The sequence below is a fragment of the Corythoichthys intestinalis genome, chromosome 12, assembly GCF_030265065.1.
Source record: "Corythoichthys intestinalis isolate RoL2023-P3 chromosome 12, ASM3026506v1, whole genome shotgun sequence".
NCBI lineage: Eukaryota > Metazoa > Chordata > Actinopteri > Syngnathiformes > Syngnathidae > Corythoichthys > Corythoichthys intestinalis.
The window spans coordinates 51518289-51538058 of record NC_080406.1 but is presented as its reverse complement, the minus strand read 5'-3'; the positions used below and the strand labels follow the sequence as shown (position 1 = coordinate 51538058).

Below are 19770 nucleotides of genomic sequence, written 5' to 3'. Positions count from 1 at the left end.
AACAATTTAAGTCAGGTGAGTGCTCAATCACTGATGAGTGTTTTAAAGCTGCCCTGCCCACTATAAAACACGCACCTGGTAAGAAATGTCTAGATGAGAAGCATTGTCTGATGTGCATCATGGCTCAGTCAAAAGAGCTGTCTGAAGACCTGCGATCAAGGATTGTTGATTTGTACAAAGCTGGGAAAGGATAGAAAGGTCAGAGAAGTTGTCTACAAATGGAGAGAGTTTGGCACTGTTGCTTCTCTCCCAAGGAGTGGCCATCCACCAGAGATGACACCAAAAGTTCAGCGCATAATACTCAGAGAGGTAAAAAAAAAAGAACCCTAGTCTGTCTGCTAAAGAATTACAGAAAACACTGGCACAGTCCAATATTTATGTGCCCACATAAACTATACGTAAAACTATGGCCAAGATTGGTGTTCATGGGAGGACTACACAGAGGAAGTCATTGCTGTCTAAAAAAAAAACACCGTTAATCGTTTAATGTTCGCAAAAAGGCACTTGGACACCCCTCAATAGTTTTGGCAAAATATTTTGTGGACTGATAGAACCAAAGTTGAATTGTTTGGGAGTAACTCACAACGTCATGTGTGTAGGAAACATAGAACAGCTCACCAACATCACCACCTCATCCCCAACGTGAAGCATTGTGGATGGAGCATCATGATTTGGGGCTGTTTTGCTACCTGAGGGCCTGGACAACTTCAATCATTAATGGAAGAATGAATTCAAAAGTTTTTCAGGATGTTTTGCAGGAAAACCTGAGGCCATCTGTCAAACAGTTGAAGCTAAAGAGAGAATGAATTCAGCAACAAGACAATGATCCAAAACACAGAAGAAAATCAACTTCAGAATAGTTTCAGAGGAACAAAATACACGTTCTGGAGTGGCCAAGTCAATGTCCAGACTTGAACCCCATTGAGATGCTGTGGCATGACCTAAAGACAGCGATTCATGCCAGACATCCCAGGAACCTGACTGAACTACAGCAGTTTTGTAGAGAAGAATGGGCCAAGATTAGTCCTGATCGATCTGCCAGACTGATCTGCAGCTACAGTAAGCGTCTGGTTTAAGTTATTGCTGCCAAAGGGGGGGGCACTCATTCATTTTCCATGCCGCTTATCCTTACAATGGTCAGAGGTGCTGGAGCCTATCATAAAATGTTAAATGTGAGGGTTGACTTACTTTTATTTCCCCCTTTCGGTCATTGTTTGCATACTATCTTCATTAAAATATGAAAACCTATAAATCTTTGGGTGGTTTTAAATAAAGCAGACACTGTTTTTTTCATCTGTGTGATTTTGACAAAGATCAGATCACATTTGATGGTGATTTTATGAGGAATGTGAAAAATTCCAAATGGTTCAGATACTTTTTCATACCACTGTAGTCCCATGTGACTAGATGATAGCCATTCATATATCAGAAAGTTTTCATACCAGCAACCTCTGACTGTCTTTTTTCCTATTGTAGTTTTTCCAAGCTTGAAGACCTCCCCTGTGAACAATGGAACCACGCGACTGTCCGGAATGCTCTCAAGGAGCTCCTCAAGGAAATGAACCAAAGCACTCTAGCTAAAGAGTGTCCTCTGTCACAGGTTAGAAAAAAAACATTAACAAAATACAACCTAGAGTCAAGCGTGAAAGGTTGTCTGTCTTCACACCCTGCACAATTAGAAAGCTAGAAAATAAATATGATTAATAACTGTTGCTACATTTTAATCAAACTCTGGCGTGTTTTAACTCCCCAGCTGCATGTTTAGCGCTCTCGCCGCATCATAATGGCTGCTGCGGGAGATTTATGGCCTTTAATGGAGCTCTGGTGGGGGCGTTGATGGCAGCAAGTGGATCAATTGCAAGCATATGTGTGTGTGTGTTTGAGTGGAGATTCTCTAGCTGTTCACTGCTAGCTCAAATTTCCACGTGTGGCTTCCAGTCATGATTACTGACTGTCTGTTTCAATTGTGTGTGTGTGTCACATTGCATTTTTTATGTTTGGTTGACTGTAAACATTTGGTATCGCTCTGGCTATTAATTATCTTTATCCGTGTCTTTTCTTTCTCACAGAGTATGATCTCGTCCATCGTGAACAGCTCCTACTATGCCAACGTTTCCACCGCTAAATGCCAGGAGTTTGGTCGCTGGTACAAGAAGTACAAGAAAATCAAAGGTAAGGTTGACAGTTTGGCTTTAACGGCCAATAAACACCCTTGCAACATCAACTCAAACAAATTGATTAGGTGAATTCAAATTACTATGACCTAATCCCTTTAAGGTCTTCTTAAAACTTCTTGTACTGCAGTTTTTATTTTTTGCTTAATCATAGACTTCACTATCAGTTGACGGGAAACTGGGCGCGGGGCCGATCTGTAGGGGGCCTATTTTCAAAAACCTAAAATTCAGATATTTTCAAAACCAAAACGGGCACCTCCTCTCGGCATATATGAGTCAACATGAGCAGCGGCATCAAAAAAAAAAAAAAAAAAATCCTAATTATATCCCGATTAATTATTTGTTATAGAAGTTTCACAAAACTTAAAATGGCTATAAAATTCTCAGATGTCACGGTAGATGCACAAACACCACCAAATGCAGAGATAATCATCAATATTTTCAGGATCAATAGCAATATTTAACATATCACATTCTTTTTGCCCGAAATAGCAACTTGTTTTTTTTAATTTAGTGCAATTTTGACATAAGTAGTCCATAGCTAATAAATCACTCAATTATCGCATCAGAAACTCAATACTTGAGGAAAACATGCAGAATCATCTTAATTTTACTCAGCAAAAGCAAATTTGGCATTTTTCTACTTAAAATCACAACTTATTTAGGTTGAATTCCGATGTCACTTTCGGCCCTCGTCGTTTTTAGATTGAAAAGTTTACATAAAATACAACACTTAAAAGACAATTAAAAAAAAAAAAAAAAGATTTATGGGCGCAGAAATGTCTAAATTACTAGTTTTTGGAACAAATAACAGGCAGTTGGACGAAAATTACCTGATTATTTGAATGTAAAGTTACGCTATTGTGTATGGAAACAAAATCCAACGTGGCGGCCATCACAAAACGGAGAGCTTTTTAAATTGAAAATTCTTGTAAATAAATGCAAAAATCCCAGAATTTCTATCGATATGAACAGAAAACAGTCTAGATTCTTGGTTAAAAACAAAAAACGGGCAGTTATCATTCATTTTAGGTAAATATTTCAACCTGAAGTTACGCAAATTTTTTTCATTCATTTTTTTTTTTCACAGCGTTTCAAAGTGCATGCATTGTGCTATTTTATATAATAATTACCTTGAATCCTCAACCAAATCACTCCTGCTTGCTTTCATGCATGGAAACCTTTGTCCTGTTTCCACCTAAATCCGGCATTAAAATGCAGCATGTTTAAGTTTATCGCAGTGAAGGCTTCCAGGATGCTCTCCGTGGCCCGGCCTCCTACGGGAAGCCGTTGCGCAATGTCTGTGGGAGCTGTATCGTCAACTGATAGTGAAGTCTATGGCTTAATTTATATGGGAAAATCGCAGTATTGTTTTCGTACAGCAATTCTGATGGTGTCAAACATGACCCCCAAAAACTGTAACTGAGAAAAATAACTGATATGTATTTCATTAAATATATAGCCTCAAGCAGCAGAATAGGCATTAGAGAATACAAAGGACATCATTCTGATTGGATATGTTAAAGGGATACAACAAATCAAGGGGTTAAATACAGTTTGGAGATATTTTCCAAGAGATAATAGGTTTATTTTTGAATAGTACATATTGCTGCACATGCATTAAATGGACATTTGTTTTACTTGTTGTGTTTGCTTTGAGCAGTGGATTATTTGGAGAAGATGTGGTCAGGACGAGATCCCGCTGACATCAAAAGTAAGCATTCTTTTCTTTTTGAACACAAACAATATTTTGGGGTAAATAAATGACAATCTGGTCTGCTGTACAGTTGAACGGGACAACATGGCTGACTTCTGCATGCTGGGCCAGAGACCGCCTCCTCACTTGGCTGGCCTGGCGCAGCTCGGTCATCTTGGCGGCAGCCCCCTTTTGAAAGCGGGATCTGGAGAATCGCAGGCACCGTCGCAGCCTCCTCAGCAACCTCCTCACCCACAGCAACAGCCTTCACCCCACGGCCCCCTCCACCACAGCCCCCCTCTCCATACGGGCCAGGTGCCCGCGCCACCACCACCCCACCCGCCTGGCGCCCTCCAACCCCTGCTGGGCCCAGGTGGGCTGCTCTCACCTCAACTCTCCCCCCAGCTGGTGCGCCAGCAGCTCGCCATGGCCCACCTTATCAACCAGCAGATAGCCGTCAGCCGGTTGCTGGCACATCAGCACCCGCAAGCCATCAACCAACAGTTTCTCAACCACCCGCCCATTCCACGTGGACCCTCCAAAGTCGGCGGCGACCATCCAGGAAGCAATCCCTCAGCCTCTGAGGTTTCCTCTGAAATCTACCAGCAGGTTCGAGATGAGTTGAAGAGAGCCAGCGTATCCCAGGCCGTGTTTGCCCGAGTCGCCTTCAATCGCACTCAAGTAAGGAAACTATGATTGTCATTACAAAGTCAAACGAAGTTGGGATAGTGAAGAAATTTCCTATGCATTATGTACACACAAAGAGCACAGTCACATCAACTGTGGGCGTGAAGAGATAATTGCTGTACTTAATTCAGATCCATTCAAATTATAGACGCTTATTTCTTCACGCAGGGTTGGGCTCATTTGTGGACACCCACTTTCGAGGTATTTTCAGCAGGATTGCCAAAAGCGTGGTGGGGTAGCTTCCAGGTCATTAGCCCTCATGTTTCCACTGTAGAGGCACAAGCACCTGATGCACTCAAGGCTGAGCTAAACACTTTACAGCATGCGTCGATAGAAAAATTTAAAGATGGCACATAGGATTCACTTAAAAGAAGCCGTGAATGGCACCTTTAGATAACAAATCCCTAGAACATTAACCATCATGCAATAATTCACCAGATTTTGCATGTCTCTGTTTTTCCGTCCGGCTTCATTCATAAACTATAAATTGCACTGTCGTCAAACTTTGGTGGGCTAGTGCAGTAAAAAAATATGTTTACCGTTATTTTTGGACTATAATCTGCTACTTTTTTCCTTCATTTTGTATCCTGCGGCTTATAGTCCAGTGCGGCTTATTTGTTGATTTATTTTGGGTTAACAGGTAACACTTTATTTGACAGTGGTGCCAAAAGACCGTCATAATGGTGTACCGCAAGCAACACGTCACTTCCGCTCATTAATATTCATGACATTAGCTACTGTTGCTTAGGAGGGACATGCCACCGTTTGTCCCTAATAGGAAATGAATGGAAATCGTCTACGAAGGAGATGTGTACAGAGCTAAACCTACCAATTCTCTCCGAAAATGATGTCCCCGGTGCCAAATTCACTGGCAAAGATGTGAAAGAACTTAAAAATGTTCAGTTAAAAAGATGGCTTGAGTGTCGAAGGCTGAAAAAGACGGGAAAAAAATGAGCCGACCTAAGCATAGCCTTAGCTTTTTTATCGACGTGACTGACAATGACATTCTCCTGTTTCAACAAGCTATCCTTTACCATCAGCACTGTCTTTCATATATATCCTCTGGTTGTCCTATGTCTCTGACCATTCTTGGGGGTACTTTAGTTAGCTTTGTGTAGCGATCGCAAATGCTACTCAGTGACAGCCAACGAACCCTTTTAATTTTTTCATTGATAACAAATCTTAATTCTATAATTTATTTACACTTCCCCTCTTACTAAAGTTTATTTATTTTTATTTTTTTTAATAACAGAAACGGTAACAGTGGCAGTCAGATACCATTGTAATTCTTTTCAGGTCATTCATTGTCAGACAGAAGCAGTACGGCACAACGTTACGCTAAAAAATAAGTTAAAAATATAAAAATGGCTTACCTCTTTGTCCTCTGAAAGACCATGCCAACCCAACAAAATTTTTACTGCATATGAAATGTGAATGGATTCACCAAGCTGGTGTTAAAGTCCGCGCAAGTTGATTCGGTCTTCACATTTTTCCTCCCGAGTTTTTGGTTTCCAGAAACGTATGAAGAAAACATCCTTCATATGTCGTAATGTCTAGAGTTGTTTCTACAAGTTCCAAAAAAGCAATGTGTGATTGGCATGTTCGTTTTTGAAAGATTACCGGAGAAAAGTACCACAAATTACATTGTTTCTATGCGAGGGCGGGTCTATAATGTCCCACTTCGGCTTTACTTCCGCTTTACGATGTGACGTCACGGTCTAAAAATAGCATGCGTGCGGTATGTCATTATAACATGACACTATCATGGGCATGAATGAATGCGTATGACCGAAGTCATTGAATGTCATCCGGCAAATTATGTCACTAACTCCATTTATGTCCAGCTCGGATCTTTTTCATCCATTAAAAAGTGAGATAATTGGCCAGTTAACACTAAATGACATGTGTTACAACAATTCATTAATGCACATGACAGTTATGATTGATATAATTATGATTGTCTAATGCCAGTCTTATGTCGCCACTGTCAAAGAAAGTGTTACCAAATCCCATAACAAGCAATTAATGAAACAACTGGAACAGTAACTGAAGACATAATTAGCACAGAACATGAATTTTGATTGTTATTTACATCTGGAGCGCTGCAGTGCATGCTAGGAAGCATGTTAGACAACAGCAGTGTTGACAGCAGGTGGCAGCGATGTTGACTGTCTCCCCCAAGGAAGCAGTGAGGGCTAAATGAAGCTTCTTGAAGCAATGAAGCTTTGTAGCCAATTGGCTCAAAATTTAATGTTGGTTCATTTGGTCTTATGACAGTCGTATAAGGCCACTGTCAAAGTGTGACTGTTCAATATATTTTGGTGTAAATATCCAATAATACAGTGAGGACAGCTGCGGCTGAAAGTCCAATGCGGCTTATCTATGAACAAATGCCGTTTTCATGTCAGATTTGGTGGGTGGTGGCTTATAGTCAGGTGCGCCTTATTGTCCAAAAATTATGGTATATGTTTTAAGCCATCGGTCAACAAATGTCCTCAAAATCAGTTTAAAAAAAATCCTTTTACCGTTTCTGTCTTGATCCCAGGCGTCGCCATAACCACATTCCCCATTCATTGAAACAAGCCGCTCCCCATTGAGTTTGGATAAGCGATCGGTACAGAAAGAATGCCAAATATTTTACTCAAGTGAGAGTAGCGTTACTTAAAAATAATATTACTCAAGTAAACGTAGTCATCCAAACACTACTCAAGTTCAAGTAAAAAAGTATTTGGCGAAAAAAATAGTAATGAGTAACATTATGTTTAACTGCTTAAGTTATTTGAATTTTATTTTTAAATGTTTTTTGTCAACACAAAGTTGTTTGTATGAACTGTTATTATACTAACCATTGAATTATGAAAAGAGAAAAAAAATCTACAGAAATGAGGCATTATTCGTCCAAAGAGCACGAGTGCCCTCTAGTGGAAAAAACATATTTTGTATTCTGAAACTATAGGGATCATATCTCCAGTTTTCCGTGGCCAATTGGCGCCATATAGAAACTGGGAGAGAGATTAAATCCGCTCTTTCGACTTCGAGTCATGTTGATGGCGGCACTCTATGGTGTATTTAAAATTTTAAGGTGCTTTATTTATTTATTGTCATCATCTTCGGTATCATTTCAATTACAAGCTTTGTGATATGATTAACCCGAAGAAACAAAACCGAAGACAATAAAGACAAGGGCTGACGGGAGAAGCATATGCTTATCAAGTCCCGTCCCCTTCAACCAACCAAGGACGCACAGTCAATACATGGTAGACGGTAGTTTAAAGACGTGGTTGAACAGGTTGGCGTGATCATAGAACGGCCAGCTTGAGTCTGATTGGTATAATGGAGTCATGCGATTATTGTTGTGACATCTCATTGGTGAAACTGGTAGAGCCACTGTTGGCGTCTCTGGCGAAAAATCTAATATGTAGAATAAAAAGGGAAAATATGACAACTAATGTAGCCCAAGATAGCATAGTAAGAGTAGCGTTTCTTCTTCACAAATCTACTCAAGTGAAGTAAAAAGTATGGCTTTGTAAAACTACTCATAGAAGTACATTTTTCTCAAAAGGTTACTCAAGTAAATTGCTTTTCAGACGCACATGCTAGTCAGGCTAGCTAATTCACTGGTGTCCTCACGGTAAACATTATTTGTGTGTGGCCATACTGCTGTAGCTGAAGGGGTGGGCCTGAACGTCTGGGATAGATGTGCTATTTTGAAGAGTATAATCTCATACCACAGATCTACTAATTTGAGTGGATTTTGATATGGTTCAAAAGAACTTCAACAATTTTAACAAACATTAACAAAATGGTGTTGCAATTCAGGGACTGCTGTCTGAGATCCTGAGGAAGGAGGAAGACCCACGTACAGCCTCTCAGTCACTGCTGGTCAACCTGAAGGCCATGCAGAACTTCCTCAACCTGCCCGAGGGTGAGCGTGACCGCATCTACCAAGAGGAGAGGGAGCGCACCATGAACCCTACTGTGGGCCTTCCTCCCTCTAACTCGTCCAATCCTGGCACACCACGCCTCTCGCAGGTAGAACACACTTAAAGGTTAAATCACTATTGTATGGCATTGGACACGCTCAAATTTAACATGTTGTGTGTCCTGTGTGTGTCCTTAGAAAGTGTGGGAGAGGAGCTTGGATGAGCAGATAACACCTGATACGTGGGCCTCCATTTGGAAGAACAAGAATAAGATAGCCAACTCGGTGAGTTCTCTGCAATCTTGCACATCGCGTAAATAATGTGAATAATGTCTACAGGTTTTTTTTCAAACAAATTCCACGTATAATGGAACAACAACTTCAAAGCTATCATACGAGCCTATTTTAAACATAAAGGATGTAATAGAGCATTTTTAGTGATAAGGCCTTTTAACTCAGATGCCGTGTGGGCTATTATTTATTATGTCTAAGGCAAATTATCGCTGTATCTGGAATGTAAGCTAGTTTCGTCTGTACATGTCTCTGTGAGCGACTTCAAAACAACGCGAGCGGTCTAAGAGCTTGACACACATTGAAGCAAACAAAAAGCCTGGCCATAATAGAGGCAAAAAAGCGAAATGAGTATGATATGTAAACTGTTGACATGTAGATACAGTTGTATGAAAAAGTATCTGAACCTTTTGGAATTTCTCACATTTCTGCATAAAATCACTATCAAATGTGATCTGATCTTTGTCAAAATCACACAGATGAAAAAAGTGTCTGCTTTAACAAAAACCACCCAAACTTTTATAAGTTTTCATATTTTAATGACAATAATATGCAAAGAAAGACAGAAGGAGGGAAAATAGTAAGTGAACCATCACATTTAATATTTTGTGGCCCCCCTTTTGGTAGCAATATCTTTAACCATATTTTGTTTCCTGTAGCTGCAGATCAGTCTGGCACATCGATCAGGACTAATCTTAGCCCATTCTTCTCTACAAATCTGCTGTAGTTCAGTCAGATTCCTGGGATGTCTGGCATGAATCGCTGTCTTTAGGTCATGCCACAGCATCTCAATGGGGTTCAAGTCTAGACTTTGACTTGGCCACCCAGAACGTGTATTTTGTTCTTCTGAAACCATTGTGAAGGTGATTTACTTCTGTGTTTTGGATCATTGTCTTGTTGCGGCATCCATCCTCTTTTTTAGCTTCAACTGTCTGACAGACAGCTGCAGGTTTTTCTGCAAAACATCCTGATAAACTTTTGAATTCATTCTTCCATTAATGATTAGAAGTCCAGGCCCTGATATAGCAAAACAGCTCCAAATCATGACGCTCCCTCCACCATACTTCACGTTGGGGATGAGGTGTTGATGTTGGTGAGCTGTTCCATTTTTCCTCCACACATGACATTGTGTGTTACTCCCAAACAATTCAACTTTGTTTTCATCAGTCCACGAAATATTTTGCCAAAACTGTCCCAAAGTGTCCAAGTGCCTTTTTTTGCGAACATTAAACGAGCAACAATGTTTTTTTTTTTTTAGACAGCAGTGGATTCCTCCGTGGAGTCCTCCCATTCTTAGTCATTGTTTTACATATAGTTGATGTGTGCACAGAGATATTGGACTGTGCCAGTGATTTCTGTAAGTCTTTAGCAGACACTCTAGGGTTCTTTTTTACCTCTCTGAGTATTCTGCGCTGAACTTTTGGCGTCATCTTTGCTGGACGGCCACTCCTTGGGAGAGAAGCCACAGTGCCAAACTCTTTCCATTTGTAGAAAACCTCTCTGACTGTCGATTAATGAACATCCAGACTTTTAGAGATGGTTTTGTATCCTTTCCCAGCTTTATACAAATCCACAATCCTTGATCGCAGGTCTTCAGACGCTCTGTTGACCGAGCCATGATGCACATCAGACAATGCTTCTCATCAAGACAATTCTTACCAGGTGTGTGTGATTGGGCACACCTGACTTAAATTGTTTGGTAAAAATTGATTTCAATTGCTTTTTAAGTGTCCTTAGGCAGTGGGTTTACTTAATTCAATTCAATTCAATTCAATTCAATTCAATTTTATTTGTATAGCCCTCAATCACAACAGATGTCTCAAAGGACTTTACAGAGGCACAGGTACTTACTTATTTTTTCCCCCCTTATGTCATTGTTTGGACGCTATCCACATTAAAATATGAAAACCTATAAATGTTTGGGTGGTTTTAGTTAGTTAGTTAGTTAGTTGTTGTTGTTGTTGTTTTTTTACATTTGTGTAATTTTGACAAAGATCAGATCATTGATATTGATTTTATGCGGAAATGTGAGAAATTCCAAAAGGTTCAAATACTTTTTCATACCACTGTACTGTATGATACCACCATAAAAGTTGTTCCAAAACAATCCGCGAAACTGCCAAACAGTTAACATTTAACATTGACTATAGAGAGCAAAGCAAATCATGGCTTTGTAAGGGCGGCTGTGGCGCAGTTGGTATCTCCAGTAGTCCTGGGACAGAAAGGTCAGTGGATTAATCCCTGGCTACAACTGCCCACTGTCAAGGTGCCTCTGGGCAAGGCATGGAACCCTAATTTCCCCCCAATGGTTTGGCAGCGCCTATCATGGCAACAGGACGATTGGTGTGTGAATATGTGCTAATGTAAAGTGCTTTGGGCATGGTAACAATGTAGATAAATGCGCTATATATGTACTCTCCATTTACCATTACATTAAGCATTATTTTTAGAGTTATCCTTCCAACCTATTAAGATCTCTGCGTACCATTTGACCTTTAAATTACAAAATCCAAACATACAACTCAAATGGCAAAATTTCTATCTGAAAACAAACTAGAACAATGACCAAACAAACACAACAAAACAAACGAAAAAGCAGGCATCCTCCAATAAAACGATCCTTTGTTGTGTGCACAAATCCCAATTCCAGCATGGATACTGAATTTGTTAATATACCATTTTATAGTTTCAGCGATTAGAATTACCTCCAACCCGCACTCACTGTGTTATTGTTACATAACACCCTTTTCAGCCAAAGCCAACAGGCCCTGTGCCTGACCTACCCATCAAGTTGGAATCGCTGGTTAACATCACATCAGGGATCTATGACGAAATCCAGCAGGAGATGAAGCGAGCAAAGGTTTCCCAAGCGCTGTTTGCCAAAGTGGCTGCCAACAAGAGTCAGGTAAGGGAACAAATGAGGCAGCATATACAGTAGTATTTTGTGCTACGTGCTCGATTTACAAGTTTGGGTGACATATAAAAACACAGCACACACATAAAACAGGAACTTTCTGATACCCAAAAAGGCTCACACACCTCTCCCTGGTGCAGCAACAAAACCCTGCAGCACATTTGGCTGACGTGATGCGAAAAATACACAAATCAATCCGCAAAATCATTTCAATCAGCAGTCCATCTGCATGCTTTAAAGCAATGCTATATTGTGAGATCCTGACCCGGGTGACGTCACAGTCGCATTCGTCCTCAATTCGGGAGTGAAGCCGGAAGTCACTCATTTTCATGGTGCTGGATGAAAAAAAATTGAATAAAACGATCACTTTCACACACATGCAACCGTTCCATTTCATTCAGGAGCATAAAATACTGCGTGAAATATGAAATAAACATGCTTTTTGCTGTTATAGGCACTTTAAGCACTGTGTTTTCTTATGGTAGCTTTAAAGCACTGTTGACATTAGTCATATAGTATATGTATTTACACCATCCTTATTTGATATTATTACATTTAAGTATTTTTTAATGCATTTTTTAATACGCTCTTCCTGTATACATCTAAACAAAACGATCTTAAAAGCACACTGTAGTACTTAGTGAGTCAAATAGGATAGTAGGATATTTTGGCAGAGTAACGGTATTGACGAGGAACATTTGTAACAAACAAAATGCTTCAGAAAAAGATGTTTTGTGTATAAACAATGTCCGAATTGAACTGCTCAAAAGAAGTGAACCCTTTATAAGTGGAGCAACTGTACAAAGGTCAGCAGCAGTTTTGCTATCCAGAAGCGATGGTGGTCTCGAAAAAATGTTTTCAATGTAGACACATCTGTTGCTTGCCTCATTCTTTTATGTTTCACTCTTTCCACGTGATGTTCTATGGTCGCTTTGCCCCAGCTGCTCACGTCTACGTCACACCGGAAAAGTGTGCAGAAACCGCGGAATGTGTCTCGACTACTTTTGGCGAGGAAATCGTGCTCTTTCGCCCATTCAATTTTAAAAGATGTCCAACGTTTTGGCATGTTTGCTAGCCCTGTTATAAAATCCCAGCGAGGAAATGATGTCATCAGATAGCCACACCTAAAGCTTTGTTTCCGTTTTATTGAACCAATGATATAGGACGTTATTAACTGAAGCCACTCTTGGCCAATCACAGACCAGTTGTGACAACCGTAGGGCTGAGTTGCGTCACACAAACTGCACAGCGGCCCATTTTCTTTAAAAGCTAGACAAATAGCGTCCGGCTAATGTGTTGTGCCGGATGTCGGACACATCATTGAAAAGGCTGAGTGTCTGTCCTAAAATCGGACAGGTGGTCACCGTAGCTCATATCACCTGCACGGAAGCCAATCAAGTGAAGCACAATGCTATCAATTGCAAAGCAAAGAAGGTACTTTGTTCGCAAAGTAGGTACTTTGTTTGGAAAGATCTACTACAAAAGAGAACGAAATCTCCGCTTCAACCATTTCATGTTAACTAAAATAAGGTTAAGTAGCTGATGTCAATTTTTTAATGGCAGTTCTGTGCCCAAAATTAGTAGTCTATGACAGTGATCCCAAACTACCGGGCCAGGGACCGCTACTGGTCGGTGGTGCATTTGCTCCCGGGCCACAAAGAAATCATTTGTCAACGACAGCAATTTGGCCTGTGTCACTTGACAAATCAATATACCTTTCCACTCTATTGACTAATCCCAGTAGAGATTTGTGTACTCTAATGGTTGGCCGCCATTACTGGGGTGTTTTCACATCTATAGCAGCCCAGCGTCAGTCAAAGCAAACAGTAACGTTAGCTGCTGTTGACTGTGTGCATTGGGCGGCACACATCAGCAATGGCAGACGGGGTACTTCCTGTTGTTTTGCTCGGATTAGTATAAAATAGGGCTGTCAAACGATTAAAATTATTAATCGAGTTAATTACAGCTTAAAAATTAATTAATCGTAATTAATCGTAATTAATCGCAATTTAAACCATCTATAAAATATGCCATATTTTTCTGTAAATTATTGTTGGAATGGAAAGATAAGACACAAGATGGATATATACATTCAACATACGGTACATAAGTACTGTATTTGTTTATTATAACAATAAATCAACAAGATGGCATTAACATTATTAACATTCTGTTAAAGCAATCCATGGATAGAAAGACTTGTAGTTCTTAAAAGATAAAGGTTAGTACAAGTTATAGAAATTTTATATTAAAAATTATTTCGTTTAAGTAAAATTTGTAAAATTTTCAATCAGAGAATAAACTAGTAGCCCGCCATTGTTGATGTCAATAATTACACAATGCTCATGGGTGCTTAAGCCCATAAAATCAGTCGCACCCAAGCGCCAGCAGATGGCGACAAAACTCCAAAAAACACAAGTAACAAGTTGGCATTGCACTGTGCTGTCATTTTAATCTGTTTGAGCGGGGCATGTGCGTTAATTGCGTCAAATATTTTAACGTGATCAATTTAAAAAATTAATTACCGCCCGAACGCGATGATTTTGACAGCCCTAGTATAAAATAATAAAACTGGATAGGACGTTGTCATTGAAATCCATTGGAGCTAGCAGCCAACATCTATTTTTTAGATCTATGTGCACTCGTCCTTGATAATGACGTAGGCGCATCAAATTTGTTCCTGGAAATAATAAGCTCACACGTTAGCGAAGATGACTCTAAATCCGTTGTCTTTGGACAACTTTTTTACAGTGATAAGGCCTCCTGCTGAGCAAGAAAAGGAGCCTACAATGAAGTCCATTCTGCATAAGATGTGGCTAAAAGCTAGCAAATGAGGCAACAAAACCAAATGCACTGACAGCATCGTATCTCATAGCGAACTGTATTGCTAAAGCCTAAAAACCTTTCACGATTGGACAAGAACTCATTATGGCTGCTGTTAAAAAGGTTGACTCAGCGTATGGCGAATTAAATTTTCCCTGCACATAATGTTCGTTTTTCGGCCCATTTTTATATTTACTGTAATTTTCTGCCATGCATTGCCGGTCCGTGAAAAAAAAGGCCTACAACACACCGCTCTGTTGTGCAAAAAAGGTTGGGGACCACTGGCCTATGGCATATAACGGTTGCTCTTCCAAAAAAAGGTTTGTCCAACTCCATGGATTGCATCATCAGGAATCAAGCTATTCAACCAGTAGGTCAGTAGCGTGTGGCTGCTAGCATGCCTAAGACCATCAAGGGCTGATATGCACTTTCTATACAGTACTTGCATGCTTGTGCTTGTGTGTGTGCATGATTAGCGAAGTCCCCCAGGTCAAGATGGGAGTTGGTTAGTGGGTAGGAGGGTCACAGTTCAGTGCACCCATCTGCTGCAGCTGGCCACCAGTATGGTATGAGCAGCAGCAAGAGATGATCAGGCTATTAGCGTCGCACGATGCCTGAGGTGGCGGCTTGAACGCACCAGCTGGTGTCACAAACAGAGCCAGTCTCGCAGACATAATTGAATCTTCTCTATCTCCCTTTCTGGATATACACCTACCTTACACACCCTGCAGACTCCAAAGAAAAACAATGTAACTTTTGTCTACTTTTTGTACTTACCTTCTCCCATGACGTAGGCCTCCACCAAAACCAATCTGTCGCTACAGTCCAACACATCAAACAATTAAGTAGTTATTTCAATATATAGACACCAATGCCTCAAAATAAATCATCGAGCAACAGCTTTAACACTGTCATCACAGGGTTGGCTGTGCGAGCTGCTCCGCTGGAAAGAAAACCCCAGCCCGGAGAACCGAACCCTGTGGGAGAACCTGTGCACCATCCGGCGGTTCCTGGCGCTTCCGCAGACCGACCGGGACCTGGCATATGAGGAAGAGTCTCGGCACCATCACAGCGAGAGGCTACACACTGTCCTTCACCTTCCACAAGACACACAGGTAGAAAAACTGCCTTCAAATGTCTTTTGACTATAACTTAAACATGTCCTTAAAGGGCACACACGTTCACGCCCTCATGGCCACATGGAAGATTTTCATTCATTCGTTTTTGCGAAATCATATAAGTCCCTGCACAAGACATCAATGTGAAAAAAAATGTGCTTATTGCTAGAGTTATTTAAACAAGTCCTTAGAGTCCATTTTTGAGGTATTTTATTTGCGCATTCTTTTTAATTAGGTATTAGTTTCAATTAAAAGCAAAAGATGATTCGGCTACTAAGTACATTTAAAGGCCAAGGAAATTTCTGGTCAGGGTTTGTCATGCAGAACACATTTGAATATAATCTTTTATTTGAAGGATTTACTACATAATCTAACTTTTGGGAGAAATGTGGCTATTGTTACTTTTTCATCAGTATTTGTCCCAGCTGAGTGGGGAATAAACATTGTTGCTGGGTGGCACAACAGGAAATGCCACATTACATTTTGAGGAGGCCTAAAAGAGGGAACGTGTACATGTTTACACTCTAGGTCTGACATCAAGCACCATGACTAGTGAGTAGCAAGTCTATGGATTTAATATCTCTAAAAATCTATTTTTTTTTTTTTAATAAATTAAACTCAAGGCCAAACAATTACCTTTATGGATGAGCTGTTTTTTTTTTTTTTAATGCATAAATCAATTCTGCCAAATAGAAGAATGTCACACACAAAAAATGAGAAAACCAAACAATAGGAAGGCAAGCAGTTAATTACCTCGAAGATTAAAGTGGCTTTCCCGCCATTAAAGAAATAAATTACAGTGAAAACCATTTAAGTAAACACGAATCATGTCGTTAAATTCTGAATTTGACCGCCCAGTTCAGCCTCAAATGATTAACTTGTTTGTGTTTGGATTTTTCTTTCTTCTTTTCTTTGGTTACTCTTCAGCCGATCAGCAAGACCTACCAGAGGCAGTGACTAAAAATTGAAATTTTTGAGCAGTGGCGTTCCTAGCCTACATGGTGCCCTGGGCGACAAGACCCCCCCCCCCCCCCCCCCAAAAAAGACAAGACAAAACAAAAAAACAATAACGACTGACCCACAAAATCCAGCACATGAAGTATACTTAGTACTACCCAACAACCAAAACACAGTATTTGCTAAGAATATTACATTTATTAACGCTATCAAACCAGTTGAAGGTGCTAAACGATAAATATGTGCAAAAGAATATTAATTTAACATGAATGAATGAATGAATGAATGAATGAATGAAATATTTATTGTCATCATCATCGGTATCATTGACAATCATTGACAATTACAAAATGTGATATGATTTGCCCGAAGGAAGAAAGAACCGAAAAAAAAAGACAAAGGCAGACGGGAGGAAGCATAAGCTTATCATTTTCCCGTCCCCCCCCTAAAGACGCACAATCAGACATGGTACAGTTAGATACATCACATGGCCACAAACTTTACAATAACACAATCAACAATTTGGGTTTACAATAGCTCAGCGTCCAGTCAAGCAGCTCTCGTGCACAAGATTGGTGGTCTGAGTTTTAGGGCGTACAAGGTTATGGCTTTGTCATTGTCCCTGACATTCTAGCATCTATTTGTTGTGGGAACATTTTGTTGTGGCTATGTGTGTGGCAAAAATGTTATGTGTTATCACAGCTGGTGTGAGTAGCGACATCCCCAGACATTAATAAAATATTTTAGAAATAATAAGGAAAGTGTGGAAGATTCTACATGGGACTAGTTGGTTTGATTCTGCACTCCGATGACCTTGTCTAAGTATCCTTGAGCAAGATACTAAACCCCACGTTGCTCCTGGTGCTGCGTCACCAGCAGTGTTGTTAATCTTACTTTTAAAAAGTAATAAATTACAGTTGGAAATTACTCCTCCCAAAAAGTAATTGAGTTAGTAACTCAGATACCTCAATATAAGAGTAATTAGTTACTTGGCAAAGTAACTGCCGTTACTTTTCGTGTTTTACACATTATTAAATGATCCATTGTATAACGTCTTTCACATCAAATATGTTTATATTAACTGATTCAATTGAACTGCTTTTTTTCATGCAAAAAACAAAACAAAACATATGTCACACTGTGTGAAGTTCAAAGGGTTTTTGGGACAATAGGCCCTAGCCCAATTCTTCACCCTAAACTTAACTAGACACAGGGGTATTGCTTTTATTGCGATAACTAGATTTTAACCTTTGCTATGTTTGGACATCATTTAATATTGTGAATCAACCGTTAAAGTTGTTAAAATTGCTCCCATTATTGCATTAGTTCCCTTCTGTCTATTTTGGACATGTGAAAGGTTTAAAATTGTTTCATCATTTAAAGATAGATTAAAATCAAGATTTTGCCAATTTAGGAGTATTTTAGATGAAAAGTTACTTAGGTTCGCTTGGAAGGTTCGCTACAACAGAGCCTTCCTGAGAAGTCTACCGCTTTAATATGGTGGCTGTTTACTAACGCAGGCAAGTCTGTCATTTCGCATCTAGTTCTATATACATGTGATATCTACCGTAGCATCATGTAGGCTGTAGGCTGTCGGCTGCAGTCAGGTACTATTGGAGCCACCTAGCATTGCGTTTGCAATACTCAACCAAATTGCAGTAACGCACTAATGCACACCTCATTAAGGGTAACGGCGTTGCAAACATGAGAAAAGCAATTAATTAGATTACTCACTAATGAAAAAAAATAATAACGCCGTTAGTAACACCGTTATACTCGAACGCCGTTATTAACAATACTGGTCACTAGTAGGTAGATGAAGATATAGTGTGAAGCGCCTTTGAGGGCCTTAAAAAGGTGGAAAGGTGCAATACATGTGTAACTCCATTTAACATTACTATTTAACCAATCAGAGGACGGGTTGAATACTAGTGCAGGAGACAGCAGGCAGGAGAGAGGCGTGGCTGCACCTGAGCCGAAATAACTCAGTTTTAAATGGATTTTTTTCATATCGGCCAGTGGCATTAAAGAAATATTCTGGTATATGTCAAATTTCCAAATATATGTTTATCATTCAATCATATCTCCATCAATCACGACTTCACCCTTAATTGACCTAACCTCGCTGTATTTAAAACTATTTTTCCATCAGTGACGTATTTTGACAGATAATCTGTTTTCAAATATATGAGTAAAAGTAAAAAGTTGTTGGGAAGAGAAATACTCAAGTAGTGTACAGATACCTGAAATCTACTCACTGTGAACCACATCAACAAAAGGCCGAAAGTGGTTGCCCCCACATTGCCGGAGTAAAATCGTTACCCCCTCACCACATGTCATGACTCAGCCAGCAAATGGCTAGCTTTGTATTAAAGACTAATAGCGGGACAGGAAGGAAGGAAGCTGCGGTGGCATCGTGACGACATTCCTCCGCTCTCTTGAAATACAGTTGCCGTTTTAGAACCTCCAAAGCCTCCTCACCCGCGGCCACATGTGGTGGAGAGCTGCTAACTTATTAATGGTAAATGAGGTGGGTGCTAGTGTATATTTAATACATCTAAATATACTGTATACGAGACGTGCGTCTACGTCTTCGTGGGAGGTGACCACAAACCCACCACACATGCATCCCATGTGTCGCACACACATTGATAGCAGAGAATGCCTCCTTTGTCCTCGGACAATGGGACAAGCACACAATGCTAGATTAAAAATGGATGTACACTAGACACAAACACAAATCCTCACATGCATGTAGATTTGTGTCCAGCTTTTGCCTCATTTCAGTGTTGTTTTTGGCAGCCCTTTTAATTTTTGTTTTAGTTGTAGTCTTTTGGACAAAAATACTTAGTCAAATTTTAGTCATTTCAAATTTCATATAAATTTTGTCTCGTTTTAGTCGACAGTTACTCAAAATGTTTTTGTCTGTAAGTTTAGTTTTAGTCCAAAAATAAATAAAGGTTTCCAACAGTTTCGAATGAACATGGACGAGCACATATTGTAGCATCTAAAAGGACAAATCCAACTTGGAGATGATAATACAGTACACACTAAGCAGAAAAAGCAGTACCATAATTTTCGGACTGTAAGGCGGGCCTGATTATAAGCCACACCCAACAAATATGACACGAAAACAAATGTTTTTTTTTTTGGATAGATAAGCCGCACCAGACTATAAGCCGCACCTA

The 19770-nt window shown here is 39.9% G+C and overlaps 1 protein-coding gene across 2 annotated transcripts in view; it reads left to right on the top strand.

The window, feature by feature from the left end:
- The window catches only part of satb2 (SATB homeobox 2), an 87489-nt gene that overhangs the window by 49816 nt on the left and 17903 nt on the right, over positions 1-19770 (top strand). For both annotated transcript variants that reach the window (XM_057852241.1, XM_057852240.1), the window contains exons 5-12: positions 1477-1600; positions 2070-2172; positions 3838-3888; positions 3962-4551; positions 8377-8589; positions 8678-8764; positions 11523-11675; positions 15428-15622. In XM_057852241.1, coding sequence (XP_057708224.1) covers positions 1477-1600; positions 2070-2172; positions 3838-3888; positions 3962-4551; positions 8377-8589; positions 8678-8764; positions 11523-11675; positions 15428-15622 — 1516 coding nt within the window. The remainder of the gene's footprint in view (positions 1-1476; positions 1601-2069; positions 2173-3837; positions 3889-3961; positions 4552-8376; positions 8590-8677; positions 8765-11522; positions 11676-15427; positions 15623-19770) is intronic.